At 42.3% G+C, this 25,982-nt stretch overlaps 1 protein-coding gene across 1 annotated transcript in view; it reads right to left on the bottom strand.

Annotated features, from left to right (window-relative positions):
* The window catches only part of NCAPD3 (non-SMC condensin II complex subunit D3), a 62,372-nt gene that overhangs the window by 34,652 nt on the left and 1,738 nt on the right, over positions 1 to 25,982 (bottom strand). The window contains exons 2-14 of the mRNA XM_040992650.1: positions 20,672 to 20,826; positions 18,088 to 18,250; positions 16,017 to 16,201; positions 15,294 to 15,461; positions 15,124 to 15,185; positions 14,850 to 14,934; positions 12,438 to 12,571; positions 9,814 to 9,886; positions 8,612 to 8,737; positions 8,224 to 8,476; positions 7,719 to 7,775; positions 7,298 to 7,387; positions 83 to 156 (exon numbers count right to left, since the gene is read on the bottom strand). Coding sequence (XP_040848584.1) covers positions 83 to 156; positions 7,298 to 7,387; positions 7,719 to 7,775; positions 8,224 to 8,476; positions 8,612 to 8,737; positions 9,814 to 9,886; positions 12,438 to 12,571; positions 14,850 to 14,934; positions 15,124 to 15,185; positions 15,294 to 15,461; positions 16,017 to 16,201; positions 18,088 to 18,250; positions 20,672 to 20,826 — 1,625 coding nt within the window. The remainder of the gene's footprint in view (positions 1 to 82; positions 157 to 7,297; positions 7,388 to 7,718; positions 7,776 to 8,223; positions 8,477 to 8,611; positions 8,738 to 9,813; positions 9,887 to 12,437; positions 12,572 to 14,849; positions 14,935 to 15,123; positions 15,186 to 15,293; positions 15,462 to 16,016; positions 16,202 to 18,087; positions 18,251 to 20,671; positions 20,827 to 25,982) is intronic.

Genomic DNA, 25,982 nt, shown 5'->3' with positions numbered 1-25,982 from the left:
ATGTGTGACATGAAATGATGACCGCAAAACTGTTGGTCTCCAAAAATAAAGCATATTGTAAAAGTGCAGAGAAACCTCCCACCTGGAGCGCAGATTTCCTCACATTGGTCTTTTCATCCTTGATTCTCTTCCTCAGCATTGCCATGATGCATCTTTCTGTTGAGGGAATGCCAGAGTTTCAGTGTAGTCTGAGGAAGACGAGACAGCACAGGAAAACACACTCAGTGTAGACTCACTACCTAGCTTGTTTTAAATCTTAAGAAATCCAAATAAACAAAAAGAAGGAACAAATGGAGTAATCTGATATTCACTATTAACAGCATATTTCTGGGAATCTTGCAAGTTTTATTTTAGAGGCTGGTACTGTGATGCAGTGAGCTAAGCTGCTGCCTATAGTGCTGGCATCAGACAATGGAGTGCTAGTTTCAGTACTTACCGCTCTGCTTCCACCTAGTTCCCTGCTAATATGCCTGGGAGAGCAGTGCAAGATGGCTCAAGTACTGGGGCCCCTGCACCCCGCATGTGAGACCATGACGGAGTTCCTGGTTGCTGGCTTCAGTCCGCTCAGCATCATCCATCGCAGCCACCTGGGAGCCAAGCTCCAGAATGGCAAGCCATCTCTTTCTCTTTCACTCTGCCTTTCAAATACATTTAAAAAAAAATGAAAAAAAAATTTGGCTTTAAATCATAGTACCCACTTTTAAAATTCTAAGTGAGTACTTTAAGACTGTTTACTGGAAGGCCTCTTTATACTCTGAAAAATTATGGAGGATCTCAAAGAGGTTTGATAAGTAATACCTTATAATATGAGTTAGAAATTTGAACTGACAATTACAAAAGTACTTACTAATCCATTTAAACCAGAATGACATGCCACTTCAAATAACATTTTATTTTTTCTTCCATTAATTTTTAATTTTTTTTAATTTTAGAGTAGGCTCTTCTCCTACCCTTTCCCTATATTCCCACCCACAACTGATTTCTCCCATATTATTACAGTAGTATGGTCCTTCAGAAGCAGTCATAAGCCCATTATTCTGTTATTTAAGTGTGTCTGACATTGCTGGTGCAGACAATGGCAGACAGTCCAGCATCCTATTGATTTGGCAGTGGAGATGCATCCTGCATTGTATTTTCACAACTGGATATGACAGTCTCTATTACACCATCACTATACATTCCCTTAAATGAGAAGCCATGAGACAAAACCAACAACAGGAATAAAGACAATAAAATATAATCATATATTCCAAAACAGACAAACAGAAAAGAGAGATGTCTTGATATGAATTCTGGATTCACTTTTGGGTACCCCTAAGTGAGACTTAGTGATCCCTTTGGGGGGACCCATGCCATACTTCAGGGACTATTGATATATAAGAATGATTCAACACGGAAACAGATCAATGTAAGAATCACCACTGTCGCAGAATAATCAGATATTTGTTTTAACAGAGGCAGAGAAAGCATCTGTAGTATCCAATGCCCCTATAAGACAAAAATAATCAATAAACTTTGGATGGAAGGAGACATCCTTACAATGACGAAGGCCATCCTGAGAAAGCCCACACTGGACTCTGTACGCAATGGTGGATACGAAAACATTTCCTTCTAGGGTTAGAAAAAAAAACCCAAGATATTTAATCTTCCCATTTGTATTCAACATTGTGCTAGAAATTCTAGCTATAGCAAATAGGCAAGAAAAAAAATTAAAAGTCCCAGTTTGGAGGAAAAAAAAAAAAGCAGCAGCAAACTATCTCTATTCCCAGGAAATCTGATCTGCTACATAGAAAGTCCTAAGGAATTTACCAAAAAGAAAAAAAAAATCAGACTAGATAGTAAGTGCAGCAAGGATGCAAGATGCAAAATAACTAAAAATTACTTACTTAAACTAGCAGAGCAATTTGAGAATGAGACATAAATTTGTAACAACACAAAGAATGAAATACTTGACACAAAACTTGAGACTGAAGTCCAAGAGTTGCTCACCTAAAACTACATATCACCGCAGAACAGAAAAAATTACTTGATCATTTTAATAGATGCAGAGAAATCTTCAAAGATCTTTCCAAAGAGCTAAATACATAAAAAGGCATCCAGTGTTGATGGGCTGGAGGCTTAACATGTTATACAGCTGCACTTTCCAGCTGCTTTGCAGCCATCAAAATTCAAGATAATCCTTTTTTTGCAGGACATGCTGACAATGAGCTTCATATGGGAATACAAGTGACCCTGAAGGGTTGAATAGATTCTGAAAATCACAAAATAGCACCTCAAAATACACCTCCTTTAACATAGGAATGCTTTGAGATTGAAGACAACTATTCAACAGCAATCAAAGAAAGAGCTCTTTTTGTCTTCACTGCAGACACCCACCCCCAGGCTCCCATCATCTGAGACAACAGAAGAATGCATAAACCTTGCAATTTACTGTCCTCCATATACCAACTTCCCTACAGTTTCCCACTCTTGCTTTCCATTGCTTTGTGATTTATCTATAAATTCACTGCTTTTTGTTGAGGATGTTACATAGTGGAGATCTATGTTACGGCCTTGAGTTCATTTGGTATTGCAATTTTTCCACAAGGTGTGTGCCATGAAGCACTTCTGTTTTTTTTTTTTTTTTCTTTCTTACAGAGGTCTGTCTGGAACTCATTAATGCTGGTACCTGCATTGTGGCACAGCAAGTTATCCCAACATGTACAATGCCAGCATCCCAGACGGATGGTAGTTCAAGCCGTGGCTGTCCTATTTCTGACCTAGCTCCCTGTTAATGTGCCTGGAATGCAGAAGATAGTCTACGTCCTGTGGGCCCACGCCACGCTAGTGGGAAAAACCAGATGAAGTTCTAGCGTCCTGGCCTTGGCCTAGTCCATTCCTATCTGTTACGGACATTTGGGGAGAGAACCAGTAGATGGAAGATTTCTCTCTCTCAAACATGTTAACTAATTTTAAAATAGAGTTGACTCAATTTATAAACAAGTGAAAGAGATGGACATGACAATCACTGGCAAGGACACAGAGACATTGCCATGAATTGCTAATGGGATTATACAGCGGTACAGCCACTGTGAAGAAGCTTTGTATTCCCTGATCATGTTAAACAGTCACTGCATAGTCAAGCGCCTCCAGGCCTACAAATAGACTCAAATGGAGTAAAAATACATGCCCGCACAAAAATGATTACCTACAATAACCAAACAATGGAAATGACCCAAATGGATAAAACTAACTATGCTATATCCATGCAATGGAATATCATTCAACCACAAAAAGAGGCAAACTGTAGATTTATACACCAACATAGATCAACTCTGAAAACATGTTAAATGAAAGAAGCTAGACACAGAAGACCACATATCGCAGGACTCCACTGACGTGGAATGTCCCGAAAGCACAATTCTATAGCAACAGAAAGTAAGTTAGTGTCAGGGCCAAGAGGAAAAGGGGAGTATAAAGCGACCACTAATGAATATGGGCTTCCTTTTTCAGCTGCTGAAAATATTCTGGAATTAGACTGCACAGTCTTAAGATTAAAAAAAATTATATTTAAAAAATGGAGGGAAACACAGAAAAGAGAATTTTCCACCTGCTGATTCACTCCCCAAACGGCTACTTGGTTAAGTAGCCAGGCTGGGCCAGGCTGAGACCAGGAACCAGAAGCTTCTTCTTGCTTTCCCATGTAGGAGCTGGAGCCCAAGGACTTGGGCTGTCTTCTGTTGCTTTTCCAGGCACATAAAAAGGGAACTGGATTAGAAGTGCAGCATTTAGGACTCCAACGGGCACCTACAGGTGATGCTTGCAATTCAGTCAGTGGCTTTACCTGCTGTATTACAATGCCAGTTGTGATTTTTCTTTTAAATATTTATTTATTTCCAGGGAGGGGTAGGGGAGACAGAGAGAAAGAGAGAGAGAGAGATCCTCTGTCTGCTAGTTCACACCTCAAATGGCAGCCAATGGCTGGGCTGGGCCTGCCTACAGCCAGAAGCCTGGAATTCCTTGTCTCCCACATGAGTGGCTAGAAGGAACCTGTGTACATGGACAATCCTGTCTTGTTTTCTGAGATACATTAGTAGGAAGTTTGATAATAAGTAAAATGGCTTAGATTCAAACCAGCGCTCATACAGGATGCCAACAGGCAACAGCTTAACCTTTTGTGCCACAATGCTGGCCCCGAATCCTATGACTATACCAAAAAACAACAACAAAAAAGAAACCAAAAAACACCACTGAATTATATACTTTTAAGTATTAAATTTTAAGGACTATAAGTGGTATCTTAATTAAAAGTAAAAACAAAGAAAAGAAAGCATTTGGCATAATGCAAAGCATGAAACAATCACACAATTTAAAAATGGGTATGTATTTGAGAGGCAAAGAGACAGAGACATGAAGAAACAGGGATGGAGAGCTGTCTTCAGCTGGCTCATCTTCAAATGCCTGTAACAGCTCCTGGCATGAAGCCAGGAGCAAGGCACTCTAGGTCTCCCACGTGGGTGGCACGAATCTAATCACTTAAGCCATCCCCACTGCCTCCCAGTAGGTGTGTCAGCAGGAAGCTTTCATCAGGGACAGAACTGGGCACCAAACCCAGGCACATTGATGCCTACTACGACTGTCCTAACTCATATCTTCATCAACAGGATGAATTTCCCATCCTGACTAATGTCCTAGGGTACTTGGAATGTCAATGATGAATACATAAAGGAACTTCAAAATCTCTGTAGAAAAAAATGGAAGTAAAAAAGAGGTAAATTTTGGCATTAGACAGAGCAGGTCTTAACACACCCCAGTTTTGAGTGCTTGGGCTCAGGTCCTAACTCCCCTTGATTCCAGCTGCCTGCTGGTGCGTACTCTGGGAGATAGCAGGTGACGGTTAAAGGAGCTGTGGGAGACCAGGACTAAGTCCCAAGCTCCTGTCCTCAGGCTGGGCCCAGTTCTGGATGCTGTGGGCATTTGGAGAGTGAGTATGAGGACGGAATGTCTCTGTGATTATGTTTGTCTCTCTAAGTCTCATTAAAAAATGATAATGCAGTGTAATAGACTACCATATCCAATTGTGAAGATACAATGCAGTTGGCATCTCTACTTCTAAATCAAAGATGGACTCCCAGTGAAACTGTTGGATATATCTTGACAACAGGATGCTGGACTGTCTGTCTTTGTCTGCACCAGCAATGTCAGGGCACACTTAAGTAGCAGAATGATGGAATGACTGGTTATGAAGGACTATACTATTGTAATAATATGGGGGAAATCAGTTGGAACTAAGGGAAATCCCAGAGCCTATGGAATTATATTAAAAAATTTTAAATAAAATAGAAGCAAAAAATTGCCTATTACAGTAAACTTAAAAAAAAAAAGAATGCACATTTCTCATTAGTTGTCCGAATTCCTGCTGTACATACATATCTGCTATTTCCAGTGTTCCTTCATAGATGTGACTATGCTTTATTAAAGTCTGTAGACCCTAGGCCCGGAAGGGATTAAGATCTATATAAACATGCATTGAATAAACTTAACTATGCTAATCCTCTAGACACAACACGTGCTATGTTCCAACTCTCTATCTAGATGGTGCAAAGCTGGACAGAACTGGCAGTGGACAAATTATCTAAGCCATGGTGAAAAACTATCTACTGTTCGGAATAGTTAGTAGTCAGCATGAGCTTTGCCATGATTAGGCCTAAGAATGAAGAAGGCCATGGCAAGTGGTGAAGCAGGTGTCTTTCTGTCTTCTGTCTTCTCAAGACAAAGCACTCTTCCTGGTGGTTATCAATCCCTCCAGGTGAGAGGGAACACCTCGCTCTGGTGAAGCCCAGCTACCTGAGAAAGGCAGGTATAGGTATATATACACTCTGCAGCCTGGCCCAGTTGCCATGGAAACCCTGGTAGTTGACTGAGTGCTAATTTGAGGATAACATGAAGGTTGCCACCTGGAACCTGACTGCTCCACGCTAGAGAATAAACAAGACTTAATCTAGTCACTATGTTCCTGTGATCTTTAGTTTTCCTGCTTTTTCAAGACCCTCAGATCTTTTGTAATCATGTACTAGAGGAAATTTAATAAAACTGGCGTCTAGGGGCAGCTCGTGGATGTTTGCTGGAGTGGGTCTAGCCTCATGGTCCTCTCTAGCTAATCTTAGCTCACGTGTGCTCAATCACTGTCTTCAAGCTTGTACTTCTAAGTCTTTCAGCCTTGTTTATGGAAGGACTGTTTATGGCTGGCATGTGATAATCGAACTACTCATGTTTTAAAATCACTTCTCTAAATGTATTTCCACACTCTCAGAACAGCAGTCAAGAGAAGACAGGGACAGTGTAAGAACTGTTTCCTATTTGGAGGAAACAGTTCCTAAATAGGTTAACCAAATTAACCGGTACTGTTTACACAGTTTCTCTTCCAGGAAGACTCATGAGTTGTGAAAGTCAGGAAGTTTTATAAATTGCAGCGCGTGAGGTTACGTATCTATTTAGTAAGAGAGTTGGCACAAGAATCCAGATTTTCCCATTTTCCCATATCTCTACTGTTTTTTTTTTTTTTTTTCACATCATAGATGGAGAAGTTCACACAAACTGACGTGAACTGGGCTCTGGGTGTTTCTACCCTCCTGGCTCGCCTGAACATCCCCAATAATTCAACCAAAGTTCTGGCAGCAGCAGCGTTGAGAAGCCTGGGCTGAAGTTCACAGAAGAAAAGCCCATGAGGTACTTTCAGCAATATGTACAGCCCATTAAAAAAGGGCTCACAATGTCAGGAAGGAGAAATTGTATCTAAACTGCGAATTGAATTGTTCAATGGATGCTTGGACTCCATAGTCCCCAGGCACGCATTAATATGTAGACTCTGGAATGGCTTAGTCAATCAAGATGACATGGTAACAAAAGTAATAAAGAATGAAAAACTTTTTTTGTAATGAGCTTTTCCCCCCAACAAATTTTCTCTCTATTGTACATTTCCTGGCGATGAGCTCTTTTGTTTGTCAGCAATCTCAATAGTTCACAACAAATTTAAAAAGAAACTGAAAGTATGTGCTAACATTCCCTTTATGTAACATGTACAGTGGCTATCAATCCATATCTTGATATCAATTCATGATATCTTGGATATAGATTATCTTACATTAAAATGTTAAAGGTATAACAGAAGTTTCTCCACATTTAAGAAGAAAAAGATTTCAATTTCTCAAAGTGAATTCATGAAAAACAAAGATACCAACAAGTGTTTTAGACTCTGTTGACAACTGTCTGAAATTCAACAGTACTATCCATCTTTTATTGCTAAAATCTGACATACCTCTGGATCCAACATGTCCACCACTGCCACTCACGCCGGTCTCCTCGGAGGGATGAGAAGGGTTAAGGAGCTGCCTTTGAGAAGAAAAAACTTAAAAACACAGAAGGCACAATCATTAAGGTAAGAACATATTTTATACTTTCAATAATATGACATTTTGCTCACTTAAGTTACATTATTAAAATGAACTTCAAATTTTTTGATATTAATATAAATACATGAATTCTGTAAAAAGTCTGTAGAAAAATGGAATTAAAAACAAGCTGACTTGGATGTAAAAGTTTTGTAATCCATGCATAATTTTTTCCTAACACACCTGAACTTTTGGAAGACTCTTCATGTAAAGGATGAAAAAACATTTACAATCTATGGAAAACTTTCAAGATGATTGTTCAACTCTGAAACCATGTGAATTTGTTACCTGATGAATTTTTCAGCAAAGTGCCAGGGTGACTCTCTACTTCTGTATCTGTAGAACCTAAAAATAGGTAAGAGGGAAAAAAGTCATGGCATTATCAATCCACAGAGCAATCAAAACGAAGCTAATGGCACACAGGCCCTGTTTTTAGATAAGCTGAACAGACTGCACAAAGCTAAAAACCGACCATGGGCTCCTCATTGGGTATGCTGTTTCAGTTGGTCACAAGCCCAAGACTGGCAATGTCCAACATGCAAATGAACAGTGAAAATGACTGCATCTCTAAAACAGGAAGAGTTGATATACCTTGAAAGAGGCCTTTAAAATAGATCAGGCTTGCTTATTTAAAAAGTTATTTAACGGTCAAGAATATAAAAAAGTAGCTTCTGACGTAAAACTAGTTCATACAATGTGTGCTATTTTCATTCCAACAAAGAATCATTTCTTTGCAGATATTTTCTTGCCAAGCACTGCCCCAGTTTCATTTCACAACAGCCACCACACTTACTGCTAATCATGAGTTCTTGTAAACTCTGCGACATGCTGACAACAGACTGCTCCAGGCAGTGTGCGAAGCTGGACAGTGCTTTGCTGCGGACAGTCGGCGTCTTGTCTGAACAGCGGTCAAACATGATTTCCTGAACCAAGAACTTATGCTTGAGGTACTTCTGATGCTCCAAGGGGACAGTATTATCCGCCTCTCTCTCAGGTAGTTCTAACACAGCTAAGACAACATCAAGGGTAAAAACTCGGTGTTGGATCTGGGAAAGCAAGATCAGAAGAATCCCCGTCAGACAGGATGAAGAGCCAAAGGAACCCTTCCCCTGCATTCAGATTTGTCTGGCATCCCAAGCTTCCAGAGCGAGGATCTGTGATTATTCAGAGGGATGTACTACCTTGGAACTTCGTGAATATTTGTAAAGCCAGGCAATAAATGTAGCATATTCCTCACAAGGCAGTTTACTGAGCAGCTGGACCAGGGCCTGGGCTGCAGAGGTCCGATTCTCTGATTTATCAATCACCTAAGACAGAAAATGAGAAAAGCTGTCCAGCTAATATCGACTTGCAGGACTACTGAAACACACATGGTAGGTAATACAGGCTGACATTTGATGAGTTGGCATTCCTTTATCAGTCTTTAAATACCATGTAAATAATGGAAAGTTTCAGGATTAAGACCCTCAGAAATGAACCTGTTAAGAAATCTGCAAACCCTTGACCCAGAAAAGCACATATAGAAAGCTAAGATACAATTTCAGAGTTTAAGAACTCTTAGGGTCTATAGGGTTCAAGTTAAGAACCACCTATCTAAATGGTTGTTAAGAGGTCTTAGGAGGGGCCCGTGTCATGGCATACCGGGTTAGGAGTCTGCTATAGCAGTGGCTTCCCATACACCCATACATCAGGGCCAAGGTCTCAAATCCGGGCTGCAGTGTTTGTCTTGCTAAGCAGTCAAATCAGACCCAAATGGCTGGGATCCTGCCAGCCATGTGGGAGACCGGGATGGAGTTCCAGGCTTCCAGCTTTGGCCTGGACCAGCACTAGTTACTGGGGCCACTGGGGGAGTGAGGAACCAACAGATGAAAGGTTCCTCTGCATCTCTCCCTTTCTCTCTGACACAATGTCTCACAAATCGATAAATGCAATCAGTAAGCAGTCTGAACACTGACACCATTAAGGAATTACTGTGTAGTTTTAAATTAATATTTTGAGACCACTTTTAAACAGTTTCCATGTTTCAGAGACACATACTGAGTCTTACACATAAAAGGACAGGATGCAACTCATTTAAAAACAAACAAGCCAGTGTGCATATCTGTTGACACAGGGAAGTGGAGATAAATGACCCAAGACTGTCAAAGTGGCTTAGCTGCAGGTGGTGATTCACCAACCTGTTCTCCCTATTTGTGTGTAACTATACACTTGTTTTTTTTTTAAAGAATGCTTCATCTAGAGAACATCTGAACATTAAATAAAGCCACTTCTAGCAATGATGTAGATTTACTCCCAGTAGCTAATCCACAAACACACACATTTCTCTTCAATAAGCTTATGTTGCTCATTGAAATATTGCTATGATTATGAAGGCAAACGATACCTTGGCACAGATGTGCTGCAGTAAGATACGAAGGACTGGGAATACACTTTCCTTCAGTTCATCCACAAGTGAGCTATTGAAAGGAAAAGCACAGGCACCGTTTACAACACGCCTGTTATTACAACACAACAGTAATTTCCCTGGACTCTGTTCTCAAAAACCACTACCCTTGTAGTTCAGAAATTCTAAATAGCAAAAACAGTCTACTTCATATTGCAAGAGTTGTTTAAACAGAATAATGATCTAACATGTTAATAGAAAACTGTGAAGTTCCTTACATGAACAATTGTAAACAGCTATCACTACTTAGCCAAGTCATCATCAAAATGCAAATATAATTTTTTAAGACTCAGTGGGTAGTTACTAAATTTTACATTAAAATAAAAATATATCCTTTTGGGATACACACAAAAATAAACATATACTATAGTACAGTACCACCTGGTGGTATCACAGCGAAATGCTGCTTGTTTAGTGCATTTGTAGCATTCTCTAAACTTCAACCCTAGAACTTACCAAGATGAGTAAAATTGATTCACATTTTTAAAAATGGCCACCTTTTAAAAGGTTTACTATTTTTATTGTAAAAACAGATCATATTTACAGAGAGAAGGAGAGACAGAGAAAGATCTTCCTTCTGCTGGTTCACTCCCTTAATGGACTCAAAGGCTGCAGCAGAGTCGACCCAAAGCCAGGAGCCAGGATCTTCTTCTGGGTTTCCCACATGGGTGCAGGGACCCAGGGCTTGGGGCCATTCTCCATTTCTTTCCCAGGCTAAAGCAGGTAATTGGATGGGAAGTGGAGCAGCTGGGACACGAACCAGGGCCCATATGGAATCCCAGCACTTACAAGGTGAGGTCTTAGCCACTAAGGCATTGTGTTGGACCCTTTGACTCACTTTTAACACTAAGCTTATTTGCACCATTTTGTGAGTATCTCTGCAACATGCAAGACGATGAACTCTTATGGGAAACCAAAGTTACAGTGCTTTCACTTCAACACCTTAGTCATTTAATGCTTTAAAAAAGGAAGGGGGGGCCCGGTGCGGTGGCGCAAGTGGTTAAAGGTCCTCGCCTTGCACGCCCGGGATCCCATATGGGCGCCGGTTCTAATCCCGGCAGCCCCGCTTCCCTTCCAGCTCCCTGCCTGTGGCCTGGGAAAGCAGTCGAGGACGGCCCAAAGCTTTGGGACCCTGCAGCCGCGTGGGAGACCCTGAAGAGGCTCCTGGCTTCGGATCGGCATAGTATCGACCCGTTGCGCTCACTTGGGGAGTGAATCATCGGACGGAAGATCTTCCTCTCTGTCTCTCCTCTCTGTATATCCGCCTTTCCAATAAAAAAATAATAAAGATAAATCTTTAAAAAAAATAAATAAATAAATAAAAAAAATAAAAAAGGAAGGGGGTTTTCTCGGGGTGCCAGCAGTCCATAGGGGTGCTGGTTTGAGTCTTGGCTGTCCCATTTCTGATCCAGCTCCCTCCGTATCACCTGGGAAAGCAGCGGAGGATGGTGAATCAAGTCCTTGGGATCTTGCACCCATGTGGGAGACTCAGAAGAAGCTCCTGGCTCTCAGCTTTGGCTCATCTCAGCTCTGGCCATTGTGGCCATTTGGAGAGTGAATGGGAGATCTTTCTCTCCTTCCCTCTGTAAATCTGTCTTCCAAATGAAAATAAATCTTAAAAGTTCCAGATAGACAGACATTTAGTTATTTAATGCTTAAAAACACTGTTAAGGAAGAGACATTTACCCTATGACCAGGTGACAACAGAGCCCCAGGTGTGCACCACACTGCCTGCCATACATTCCTGCAAATATGACACAGCACATGCGCCTACCTGCTCCCTCCACACTACAGCATCAGGAAGGGGAAGCTAAATATATCTTCCACACTAAAACTATGACTTTGGATTTTATTGATTTTCACTGATTCACTCCCCAGATGCCCGCTGGGGCTGGGTTGGGCACGAAGCTGGGAAAATCATGTAGCTCTTCCACATGGGCAGCAATAACCCAACCACCAGGGTCAGCACCAATCAGCAGCCAGAGTCATGAATTAGGACTGGGAATCAGATATACAAGGCAAGCACCAGTTTCCAGACATGGAGTTTTTAAAGTGAAGTTGAGTGGTTCATGAGGACAAAAACTGTCTGCCGATGATGATAAGAAAGGAAAAAGCAGCTTAGTCTTCTCCTTCAGGGAGTGTTTTTTGTTGGAGGTCAGGGATGGAAAAAGTAGGGAGAAACCAAGGAAAAGGTGGTGAGGAACAAAAGCCAACAGCCGTAGAGAAAAAGCCAGAAAGAGCAAGAGACAAGAGAAAGACAAGGCGGACTGGCTGGAGTGCTGAAGATGGAAGCAGACCAGCAGGCAGACAGGGCATCCATCCCTCCTCATAGGCTGTCCCACAGGCTGGGGAGTCAGCCCAAGACGGGCTCTGGCCCAGGGCTCGCAGGCTCCTTCTCTAACAGTGCCCGACACAGTACTGCCAACAGGGATCACATGTACCAATGAGTGCTGTTTAAATGCTCCCACTACCCTCAGGCCAGACATTCCAACTCCTAAGGCAACAGAAATCTTGATTAGTAGAGAACAGATGACAACAAAAAACCCAGCATTAGTGTGCCTCACCTGATAAACTGGACGGCGTGGTTTCTTCGATTGATGACTTGGGAAGTAATGGTAAGCGGAGCACGATGAGACTTTTCACCTTGTTCTAACATTAATATTACATTTAGCATTTGTTGGAAGACAACACGGATAACCTAGAAGAGGAAAGAAAACCCAACTTAAAGGACAAAGAATCCAACCAAGGTCTTCAATGACAGCTGTGTGGATTAAACGAGTTCAAGCCTTTTGAAGGAAGTCAGGTTAACATAATTTCTGGCTAAACAAAGGGAGGTGCTTCTCTGACAACTATCAGCTATTCAGTTAAAGTGCAGTGTACATGAACAGTGTTCAACAACTGTTTACAGGCAAAACAGAGAATCCACTCTTTCTCCCACCCCTGCACATTATACTCCCAAATTGTGGGATGGGGAACTGTTATTTATACATGGCAACAAATGCTCCTAACACTGCTTTATTGAAAAAGGAGGAAGAAAGCCACCTGACACTTGCATTTGACCTAGATTTGCCAAGCATCCTTTATTATACTATATCAAGTAATTGAACGGATTAGCTTACTGACTAAATAAAAGATTTACTGAAAAATCAAGTGTTTGTGGTATTATCATTAAAAACTTCTGCACACATACAGGATTTTACTATTTGAATTTTAAACCTCACAACTCTATGATGTAAGTATGATGAGCTGCATAATTTCGATTTTGCATAAAACACACCCCAAAAGTAGTTTATAGTTAAATAATTAAAGTTCTGGCTGAAACCAAGGTTGGGCAATATCAAGTCAATACTTCTCCAATTTAAGAAATAGAACATCTTTAGAGTGGCAGTAAATGTAGTAAAAGGATACATATTTTGGAGCTATTTTCTCTTTTAAGATTTAAAAAAGGTTTGGAAATTATTAATTAATGACTTATTTATGTGAAAGGCAGAATTAGACAGAGAAAGAGAAGTGTTCCATCCAGTGGTTTACTGCCAAATGGCTGCAATAGCTGGGGCTGGGCCAGCTGAATCCAACAGCTGGAAACGCCATTCTAGTCTCTCATGTGGGTGGCAGGAGTCCCAACACTGGGGTCATCCTCCACTGCTTTCCCATGGGTAAAAAGTGGAGCAGATGGGAATGAGATGGGAGGACAGCAGCTCAGTGCACTATACCATATACTGGTACAAAAAAAGGACTGTGGATGAAAGGCATTATTCCGAATTCTATGGCATTTATATTTCAGGCACACAGAAGTGATAAGGATATAATAAATTAGAAAATAGCCAACATTTCTGAAACTATGCATTCTGTTCAGCTCTTGACAGGTATAATTTCATTTAAACTTATGACAAACTTAAGAAGAAAGTAAGATTTTTAAATCTTTTTTGTCTAGGTATGGATTCTGAGGCTTTCACAGGCCAAGTAATTCATTCAAGGATACATCGCTAGTAAGTGGTAGGGAGAAAATGTGAACAGAGACTTGAAGCACCTTAAAATCACTGTCATCAAAGAAACTATGATTTATTTAACATTTACTTGGGGAAGGAAGAGGGAACAAAGGAGAGCTCATTTGGCTGGCTTATTCCCCAGATATTTGCAATTGCTGTAACTGCCTCTGTATCTCACAGAAATAATTTTTTTTTAAAGATTGATTTGTTTTTATTGGAAAGGTGGATATACAGAGAGGAGGAGAGACAGAGAGGAAGATCTTCTGTCCACTGGTTCATTCCCCAAGGGACCGCAACGGCCGTAGCTGAGCCAATCTGAAGCTAGGAGCCAGGAGCCTCTTCTGGGTCTCCCACACGGGTGCAGGGTCCCAAGGCTTTGGGCCTTCCTCGACTGCTTTCCCAGGCCATAGGCAGGGAGCTGGATGGGAAGTGGGGCCAGCAGGATTAGAACTAGTGCCCATATGGGATTCTGATCCGTTCAAGGTGAGGACTTTAACCACTATGCTATCGCACTGAGCCCAGAAATACATTTCTGAACGCAATGTAGGGGAAAAAAACAGGTGATAACATTAACCAAGAATGATAATCTATACACTATCTCTAAAATATCAACTTAGGCCAACCAAATACTAAACAAAACATTAAAGCACACATGGTTTGCTCAGGGAAACCTGAAAATCTTATGACTGTTCACTTCTCTTTACAGTAATTTGGTGAGTACTTTCACAAAAACAATAAATAAGCTGTTCCTTCTTCTGTCTGAAGTCTAACAGTAACTTGCTAGGGGTCCCAGTACTTGGATATAAATTTGGTATTGCAAAGTAGCCAGCAAATAGAAACCATTATGTTCTTTGCTGAACAAATAACACAGAATCATGAAAATGTCCCACTGAATTGTCATTTTATCATATGTTTTTAATATCTTTCCACTGTAGGGTACAACTGCTTGCAACCCGACCAACAAATAAACTGAACTGTTTTCTTTACCATATCTCCTCCATGGACTGGGGAGCACAGCAGATACAATCCATGATAGGCCAGCTCTGGAATAGACTTTGCTAGGTGGAGGCTTCTAAAGAAAGGATAAGAAAAAACAGCATGAAGATGATTCTCTGTGGAATACTCCTTATCCCTATAAGCAGTGTTTAAAAGAGCAAGTTCTAAAGAGTTGTGTCAGTCAGGGTAAGATGGCATTTATACTTCCGAAGCAAAATTATTACACTGCTTTTAAAGTATAGTTCTGGAAGATTCACTGGCTCACCTGGCTTGAGTAACACAAAATTCATGGAGAACTGGCTCGAAATTAGTTAATGCAACAAAAACCTGGAAAACAGAATTTTATGAAAAGGTCTGATTTTTCTTCCTCAGCAAATATTAACCATCATCTCTGGCCATTGAGGCTACCCCAAAGTTTCTGGAATATTTATTTACCTCTACACAATTCTGTATACATTGTGGCTTTTCTTTCAGGGAAAACTTGGGAAGAAGCCTCAAAAAATTATTCAGGAGGTCAAAGATGGCATTTCGAATTTGTGAAAGGTCCCGTGCAGAAAAACAAATATTCTCCTCATCTTCATCTTCGTTTGTAGTTTCATCCATCTAGAATAAGAAGGTACGTGGAGATGACTGTGCCATACGTTTCAGTTAGCCAACCACAGATAGGACCTGGGTGACTGGGGTGATCTGACCATGACCAGGTCCTTGAGTGATCTAGGCCCCCAGTCTCCACAGCTACAACAGTAAATCATCGGACTACCTGACTTCTGTGCTAGCTTCCAGTCACCACGGATCCCTGTGTTTCCGGGAAGTTTTACATCAACACGTCTGTTATCCTACCACATCACGTAGGATCTGGAGTGGACATCAACACCAGGAACACTTAACCCTCCTCTCTAAAGACAACAATGTGGCAAATCTATCAGCATGTTTCGGTCACAAATAACAAAGTTGGGAAGAGATGATCCAGGAGGTTGAAAGGTGAGAATATGGAATCCCAAGGGAGAACTAAGTCCAATTTCACATCTGGTGATAGTTTAAGGACCTTTTGGTTACAAACACAATGTCTCAAATCTATCTGGTAAAAAGCCAAACTTGAAAAAAAAACCCCAAATCACATGTCAGCAGAGATGCTTGATTATTCCGGTTCTGTCTTACCTCAATGTCCTCTTTCCTGAGTGGTTTTCCTCTTTTTCGGCTTCCTCTTGGATTAGTCTGAGAGCTTTTAGGCTGTTCTTTCTTTCTTTTCCGACTTGAATTAAAGTCTTGAGGCCAGCTCTTTTTTAGAATCTGAATGCACTTGTCAAACATCACCGGGTGGAAAATTTGATTGGCTATACTGCCTGTTCATAAAAGTAAACAGCTAAAAATCTAAAACAACAACAACCTCCCCCCCACTCCCTGCAAAACCAAGCTTTTCACTAACTCTGAATAACTGAACTTTCAGTAGAAAAGCATCATTCTCAATTCTGGCCTTAGGAATGAGCAACATTACATAATCAGAAATAAATACAGTTACGTACTGTGTAACTGTTCAGTTCAGAGACACTCAGGCTACTTTGACAGGAGAGAGAAGCTTTTACTCTAGGCAGGGGAGAGTCTGACTGTCTGCTCCCTGTTGGGAGGTGGCCTGGGAACACTTCCACGTGGGGTGACTGCGTGAGGAAAACGGCTACCTAGGGTACACATCTTAGGTTCAGGGGGAGGGAGAAGGCAGCAGCTCCTCTGTTTGAGCAAGTGTCCTGCAGCAGGACATTCATCCTGGTGGGTGGTTCCTGTAGGGCATTCCAGATATTCCTGGTAAATTCAGGATGATCCAAGGACTCACTCCAACTCGGACTCAGGCCCACACCCCGCTGCGTCCAGCCTCACAGTAACAATGCATCGGTTCGTGTGATTCCAAGAGACTACAACGCAGTTGAACATTTTCCATCATGTGAGTCACCATGAGGCATCATAGCCATGGTAAATCCCACCGCGATAGAAGATTCCTATGTATGTAGCGATGCTCATGTAAACAAACCTGTGATGCCAGTCACACGGGGCACACATGTACTACGCAACACAGAATGCTACTGGCAAAGATAAAAGTCCTCACTACTGGTTTAGGTGTTTTTCTGCATTATGTCACAATGCATGCTTAGAAAAACAAAGCTCACGGTGAGAGGTATTATGCCATACAAGGTTGTGCCATCATCAGGTTGCGCATTTCATGTTCTCTGTGTCTACTGCCTACATCAGGAGGCTGTGGTGGACATCTGGCCTAGGACACCAAGGCTTAGCAAGAGGAACTCTAGGGTGTTTGACCGATGGCGAACTTCCCTGATGACGTGTTTTTTTTAGAACATATCAGAGTCTGAGCTACAAGCAGCTACAAAGAGATTTCTTATCTGGCCATGAAGTAGTCATTGGTTTTGTACATTCCCTATTGCTATAAACAACATTAAAGCTAAACAATTCTAAAAGAACCATCTAAATACATTGGGCAGCAGGCAACCAAAGAAAGATAAGCCCCCACTGAGGGGAAACAAAAACTGAAATCTCCCCAGTTCTGTAACTACAGGCAATTTCTGGACAGTGGAGGAGAAATGGCGAATCCAAGCACACGGTGATCATCTGAAAGCAGAGGCAGAAAGGTAGAGACAGATGGAATGTCTGGAGAGCTGGAAGGGAGGGATCACACACACAACAAGAATTCCAAAAATCCGTACAAGGGTGAATATAAGCTATGCATGCCTGGGCCACATGGACAAAGAACTATCTAGAAGAAACGAAAGGAGCAATATTCCTACATTTCACACAGGGCTGAGACAAAGTTAAATTCTGGCCAGTCAGAGCGGAGAGATATTAAAACATCTGATGCATAATCAATAGACTTCAGAAGAAAGGTACTGACAGTAAAAAGATAACCAGATGTTAACACCACCACCCCGGATCCCTTATACAGTACACACAGCATTTGCATAGCGACTACGTACACCCTCCCGCATAACCTAAGTCATCCCTAGATTATTTATAATTCCTAGCAAGGCATAAATCATATGTGAGTAGTTATTACATTGCACTGTATGAATATGACATTAAGATGCCTAAACGCTTGCGGGGTACTATCAGCCATTACAGCGCACACCACCTCGTATTTACCAGCAACGATGTAACTTCTTTTCCTTAATACTTTTCAATCCACATTTCACTGAATCCACTGATAGAGGTCCAGCTGTATACACACCTGGTACTTCTAGCAGCAGGAAATAAAGCCCAGCAGCATGAAGGCCATACTCGCGGTACTGCACACTGGCACTTTTCGTATGGACAGTCTGAACAAAGTGATAGAATAATGCCACCAGAGCATTGTGGGAGATATTGTTCTCAATGAAGAAGGTCCAGATGCTCTAAGGATAAATCATAAAAGCCAGATATTAGCGAAATGGACAAATCTCCTATTTTATTATACACACTTAATGCCGCAGGAATATACCCAACTGGCTCCTCATGTTAAATCTTTAGAAGGTCTAAAACAAAAACGTAAAATCTATAAATGTGTTATCCAAAATTGTAAAGCAACTAAGCATGTAAGAAATTTACCCATTTTTCAGAAAAACAAACAAATAAACAAAAAAAAACCCTTTTTGTAAGTCTGAAACATATATACTTCTCAAAAGCTATGGCTTCTTTTGGCTAGTCTTTTGCATGATGGCTTAATTGGCTAATCCTCCACCTCCAAGCACAGTCATCCTATATAGATGACCCACTTCATATCCCATCTAGCTCCCTTTTTATGGTCTGGGAAAGCAGCAGATAACAGCCCAAAGCCTTGGGATCCTGAACCTATGTGGGAGACGAGAAAGAAGCTCCTGGCTTCAGATTGACTCAGTGGTCATGTGGGGAGAGAACCAGCAGATGTATGATTTTTCTGTCTATCCTTCTTTCTGTAAATCTGCCTTTTCAGGAAAAATAAGTCTTTCTTTTTAATGGCTTCAGTGAACATTTTGTCACCTTTCATATTACTCAGAAGTGTTATTCCTTTATGTATGTGAGATGTACCTGAATCCACTCATCACTAATTACTAAGCAACTTAGAGCAATTTCTTTCTTTAGGGTTTACTGACTCATCAAGTTGAAAGAAAGAATGGCAGAGGGAGAGGGGAAGGCAGAGATAATGGGAGACACACGGAGAGAGAAACGCATCTTCTGTCGTTCATGTCCCCAAATCCTATAGCAGCCAGGACTGCACCAGGCCCAAGCCAGGAGCCAGGAACTCCACCTGGGATCGCATGCAGGTCACAGGGACCTGAGCACTTGGGCCATCACGTGTTGCCTTGCAAACAGGAAGGAGCATTGGGAGCAAAGACAGGACGCGACTCCCAAGAGGCAGCTGACTCCCTGAGCCACTACGCCTGCTCCAGAGCAGTTTCTACATGTCCTACCGGTTATGGGCAATGGGAGCAGCAAAGTAAACACCTGAAGGTTTTCCCTCCGTATTTTTCAAAAGTAGCCAAGGATTAGACAGGAAATAAACCCTAGAATAGAAACCACAATTTTATTAATTTGGAATAGGATATTGTTTATTTTTATAAGCTAAAGAGAGCGATTACTAAATATGACTTATCCTTATCTTTAAAAAAAATAATAAACTACGACTCAAGGATGCAAGAAACCAGATCTTGAACTTCCTACTTCCTTGAAGCACGTGGTAGCTACTGTGATTACCCACAATTTGTATCTCACGCCACATCTGTATCCCCTTCTCCTTCATTATGAAGCTTCTTATCCTGTCTTTACAGCAACCACATCCTCACTGCTAATGCCAATTGCATTTACCTCCTCTGCATGGAGCATCCAAGCACAGGGCTGCACCTGACCGGTCCCTTGGGTAGGACCACCTCTCTCTTCCCAGAGGACTCTTCTGGTATTCCACTCCAACACTGCTTTTATCTCTTATACCTCCCAAGCATGTCCTAAGTCCCAAATGCCAAAGCTGAAAATCAGATATTTTGCCCATCTTGCTCACCTTGGTGAACAATATCATCCTCTTCCTCCCTCGGAAATTTTGGGGAGGCTTAACATCTTTCAAGCACTTCCTATATCCAGTTTTCTTTCCACTTTACGCCATCTCTTAGCTAGCTGATAAAGGCTACCTAGTTTACAAAAACCTATTAATTTTACCCCCCAAATGTCTCTAGTGTTTTCAGTTTTCCCGCTTCCCAGCTGCAACTCCATGCTATAACATTAATATTCTTAACATTCAGACCACCAACATAATCTCCAAAGAATTTCCCTATTTTTTTTTGTGCCACTTTAGCCCATCTATGGGTAAGAATGCTGTTTTTAAAATGCATTTTTTTTACATGACCAAAGTCTTGCTTATATAACTTCCTCCACACAGAATTGGTTGTAAGGGTTAAATGCGTCAGTAAATTCATGATGCTTACAAGAGAGACTCACACATAATTAATGCCCTATTAAAAATATGAAAACTCTGAAGCTGACCTCTATGGTCTACTCTTGGTCTACTTCCCACCATCATTTCAAAACTTTGCAGGCTCATGCTACACGTAATTGTCAACACTCCCTGCATACCCACTGTGTGGTTCCTGCACCAGGAACGCCCTACAACCCTAATTTCTGCTATCAACTATCTACCCATTGTGAAAACTCATCTCAGGCTGTTATCTTTTTCCTGATCCTCTGTGTTCCCTGTTGTACGGCCCCATAGGCCGTACCTCCTCTGCGTTCCCTGGGAGCATGTTTTTTCACAGTGTGGTTCACTATTTCAGGGCTTACCAATGTTAGGCTGACTTATTTATCTTTACCTCTGTGGATCCGTGCTCTTCAGTGGCAAAGGGCAAAAGACTTTCATAGAGTTTTGTGAATGCACTCAATCCAGTCTGCACGATCTCTGCTTCGATGTTGGCATCCAAAGGCTCCGTTTCGGTGAAGTCCAACTCCCACACGGTGTCCACCCATTCTAAGGAAAAATGCAAGGAGTTTAATGAAATGCTCAATATTAATATTGGTTTGGCATAATTAAAGTAAGCAGAAATCTTTTCTTTCTTAAAATCCTGAAATGTAGCTATTGGGTTAGCTACCTTCTAAAAACACCGTAGGAGCACTTTTTAGATACTTGTGGGGAATGACACCTGACAACACTCAATGACCGGGCTTCCTCACGTACTCCATCAGGAGAAGAACAAAGGCGGCTGCTGCTGCTCCTCGTGACACCTGACCCCTGGGACAGTGATGCAGCACACTACCAAAGAGACGCTACGTCCCTGAGAGATTCCAGCTACAGCCGACCCAGTGTTGCCGGAACGCGCCGATGCAGAATGTACGGTGACAGTAACACAGCGTACTGGCCCGTGTCCTGGCCAAGCTCCTACTCTGACTTCTCTAACCAACCACACTTCAATGCTTGCTTTTGTCCCATATGCCTGAAGTTAGGACTAGAGGGAAATATGTGGACATCTCAAACTACTCATCAGATAGCTCTTCAATCTAATATTCTTCAAATATTTGATCACTCATTATGGGAAACTGGGCAGCGCCTGAGAGAAACGAGAGACAGAGAGCCCCCACCTTGCTAGTAGAATTTTTTTAATGAAGACTTTATTTTTATTGGAAAGTCAGATATACAGAGAGGGGGAGAGACAGGGAGGAAGATCTTCCGTCCATTGATTCACTCCCTAAGTGGCTGCAATGGCTAGAGCTGTACCGATCCAAAGCCAGGAGCCTCTTCCAGGTCTTCCACATGAGTGCAGGGTTCTAAGACACTGGGCCGTCCTTGACTGCTTTCCCAAGCCACAAGAGGGAGCTGGGTGGGAAGCAGGGCTGTTGGGATTAGAACTGATGCCCATATGGGATCCCAGACGTTCAAGGCATAAACTTTAGCTGCTAGGCTACTGCACTGGGCCCAACCTTTTAGCATAATTTTGATCCCTATAGTGAATTTGGAAACGGCACAGCTAACAAGCTCCATCTTTCTTAGAACACAATCTTCCCATCATAGTTTACCACTGGACCTTGATCCTGGAGAATAGAGCTCTTGCATTGTAGGTGGCTCTCACACACTCCATCCGAAGGCACACAATATGCTGTCTGAAGGAAGACCCGCGGGTGTCTAGGTGTATCTTTACATTTCCAATGCATACTTCATGTAATAAAGTGTTGTCTCCTAGTGTAAAATTGGTTGGATCTGTTTATGCATCTTCACGGGCAGCTGGGGCACTCCTGAAGGATTGCCCTCAACAGACCATCTCCGGTCTCTCTCAGAGGCCCCAGGCAGGGTTATAACTTATAGCTAGCTGGAACCTTCCTTAGAGGCAATCACAAGCAGCCTTATCGAACAGGAGTAGGTTAGCAAGTTTTTCCTGAACTTTGTCTTTGCCCTTTTGGGTCCCAGCCCCAAGATATCTTCCTGGGCCTTTACCTTTCTTGATTTACTTTCTGCTATGCTTTCCTTGCTGCACTTGGGATCGCAAAGTTTGGAGAGAAGCGGCAGCCACTGCAGCCTTGCTAGGAGATCCGCAGAAAGTTCTGGCAATGTGTTAATGCTCACTCTGGACAACAGCAAAACACCTCACTTTTTATTATGCCTTGTTTACAATTACTCTCCCTAGCAGCATCAAATCTAATTAGGAAGGCAGCCATTAGCCCTGACTTCTAGTCTTCCTGAAACCTCACCTGTATGACTTTAGTCATCTCACCGGTAACACTCCTGAGCCTCTACGGCTTCACAAGGTGTAGGCAAAAATAGCCAGCAAATGTTCTAGAAGGAGACTCAGCATGTTACAGGCAAGAGATCAAGATGAAGGGAGCCATCGGAAAGGGAGAAAGGTCAAAAATGGTCACTCTGCACAGTGGATTTAACACTTGTTGAATAAACTTCAAAGTGAAAACTTCCTATGTGCTGACTTGTTTATTCCTGTGAGCAGAAAAGGCCACCAACATCTTAACAGAAGATTACCGGAACCCAGTTCTCATTCGCATGTGTTCAATGAGAACACAGACTGGGGACTACGGATGAACCATGCACAAGGTTTAGCATCTCATAAAACCAAACAAATTCAAATTAAGTCAAGAGACAATGGAGACAAGAGAAAAAATCTTGCAGAAGAAGCAACTTTGCCACTGAGGGGCAAAACAAAAAAGGTGAGGTGCTGAAGTTCCTTACCACCACCCCAAGCATGCACAGGAGAAACCAGCCCATGGAGGTAAGCCATCACAGCTGTTGTGCCCAACAACTGCGTAAAATGACTCCTTTCTCTTATAGGCTCCTGCTGCAGCTTCTCAAGACTCATTCCTACCCAGTTCTGACGATTTTAGCCATCTCCCTGTCTTCTTTTATCAACTTCCCCTGCATTTATACAAGTCTCAAGAAGAGAGACACCTACAGGTATACTTTGCCAAGTCCATCAAATCCTAGGGACAGACAGAGCTACATGTGTTTCAAGTGGAAGATGCTAACAGGTAGGTCCTAATTCAAGAATTTTTTTTTTAACATTTAAAAATCTTCTGTTTTGGGCCCGGCACTGTGCCCCAGCAGCTAAACTCCTTGCCTTGAATGCTCCAGGCTCCCATATGAGCGCTGGTTCTAATCCTGGCGGTCCCGCTTCCCATCCAGCTCCCTGCTTGTGGCCTGGGAAAGCAGTCGAGGACGGCCCAAAGCCTTAGGACCCTGCACCCATGTGGGAGCCCGGAAGAGCTCCTGGTTCTCGGCTTTGGATCGGCACAGCACCGGCCATTGCGGTCACTTGGGGAGTGAATCATCGGATGGAAGATCTTCCTCTCTGTCCTCTTCTCTCTATATCTGACTTTGCAATAAAAATAAATAAATCTTTAAAAACATATTTTGTTTTGTTTTATGATATAGCTTCATAGGCTTTGGGGTTGCCCGTGCCCTTCCCCAAACACTGATTTCCCTTCTAGTTTTACAATGGATGTCCCAATGGGTATCCTTCATGAACAGTCACAAGTCCATCACGCTATTATTGAAGTGTTTGCCGACAATGTAGGCATGGACATTACCAAGGAGTCCATCATCTTACTGTTAAGATGTATTCAATTCTGTCACTGGGAGTCCATCTTTGGTCTGTATGCATAATCTTTTAGATTGATTAAAACAACTCAAATGAAAAATGATGGTAGGCCTTGAGAGTCAATGGAAAAAGTGCACAAGAATGCAAGATACTTTAGCTCAGAAGAAATCTTTCCATGACCTTTTAAACTAATATGCTTTAGTTAATGGCTGTAGGAGTACAACTGATCAGATCTTTAAGAAAAATAACTGATTAGAGAGAGGACTTTGGGAATGCTTGCCAGTGTGGAGCCAGAGCTAGCTGCAATGTCCTGGGAGCAGTTAATATGGAAATGAACAGGCAAGAGTCTGGGGGTTTAGACAACAGATCAAAGAGAGGTGCTTCTTCGCCCAGGTAGCCGAACAGGAATTTACAGACAGAGGAAAGGAACTTGCTAGACCAACAAATTGTGTTTTAGGGGACTACTTCTTGCTGTTGAAAGATAAATTCCTCAAACCCCCTCCCTGACACCTACTGATGACCTGTCTTTAAAAAGTCTGAAGATATCAGGTCTGGCGCTGTAGCCTAATGGCCAAAGTCCTTATCTTGCATGTGCTCGGATCCCATATGTGCACTGGTTCTAATCCCGGCTGCTCCACTTCCCACCCAGCTCTCCCTGCCTGTGGCCTGGAAAAGCAGTGGAGGATGATCTCCCCCAGACCCAAAAGAAGCTCCTGGATCTTCCTCTCTGTACATTTGCCTTTCCAATAAAAATAAATCTCTCTTTAAAAAAGTGTGATGATGTTAATAAACAACGGCTGTTGACCACCAGTCAGTAGTCCACACGATTCTTCTATCGGTTCCCTGCGCCCAGTCCATCGCTGCTGGACAGTGAGCAAATGACTCATTCACTGTTCTGAGTCTGTCTACCAACAAATCACTAACACCTTCCACAAAAACAACAAGTCCCTGCAGGTTTTCCCCCTTCATTCTTTCATAGTCTTCCACTTAATTCATACGCACATTTTAAAAAGCACACCACAGCTTCTAATCTCATTTCTGGGATCAGGACTACCAACCAACAGAGGAAACCTAATTCTGCTACTGACTGCTTTAAATTACTCCCAAATCACTCAGTCCTCCATTTGCACCAACCCCTTCATTACTTCTTTTCTCAGCTGACAAAAGAAGACAACTTCTGCGCGCTAACCACTTCACTTGGGTGAAAGAAATTTATTACTCAGTCACTCAACAGATAGTCCAAAGCGATGGGGAAGACTGCATGAGATGCTAGGGAGAAAAAGTGGACACAGGATGAACAAGAAGATCTCACCATCCAACATTTATACCAACAAATCAGGCTTATCAAGTTGCAGAGTAAGACCACCACTCCGACTTGGTCATTATGAATCCCCTTCCTCAGGGCCAACTCAGAATGCTGACAACAATAATGCAGTAGACATCCAATAAAGGAGAGTTACGAATAGTACCTTTAATAGGTGAATTTTTAAATGAATAACATAGAATCTAAACTGTAAAATTAGAGCGAGCACGGAATGGGATAGAGTCAGTGAGGAGGATTTTTCAACTAAGCCAGAAATGGAGTTTATCAGGGGAAGTGCAGAACGCATCCCGTTTCCAAAGGACACAACCATCCGAGCACAGAGCACAGAGCTGATGTGGGGAGGGTGGGAAGTGAGTATTTACTCAGCCGTAATTAGGTGCCAAGTGCTCGCTTCACCACTATGGTAACTTCATGAGGGAGATAATACACCAGAGCCCCTGGTTTACAGATAAGGCAGCTGACAGGGACTCTATGTGCTAAAGGCAAGACATCAACCAACTCCAGCTGGTTATGCTTCTGGAAACCTGGACTTGGACAGCACTCAAACAGCCCGCCAAAGATCTCATCACTCAGACCACACGCAGCAAGCATGAGGCTTAAGGAAGCGACCCTGCAGAGTGCAGGAGATGGCCCAAAGCAGTGAACGTCAGCAAGTGGCAGCGACATTCTGTGGGTGCCCTGGCTAGCCAGGAGGGTTGCAGCCTGCACGTTAGCACCAGGAATAAACCGGCACCACAGCACCACAAGCACGGCTGGAGTTCCCTT

Source organism: Ochotona curzoniae, unplaced genomic scaffold, assembly GCF_017591425.1.
Source record: "Ochotona curzoniae isolate NIBS_2020 unplaced genomic scaffold, NIBS_Ocur_1.0 contig_832, whole genome shotgun sequence".
In the NCBI taxonomy this organism is placed as follows: domain Eukaryota; kingdom Metazoa; phylum Chordata; class Mammalia; order Lagomorpha; family Ochotonidae; genus Ochotona; species Ochotona curzoniae.
This window is presented reverse-complemented; position numbering and strand designations above follow the sequence as displayed.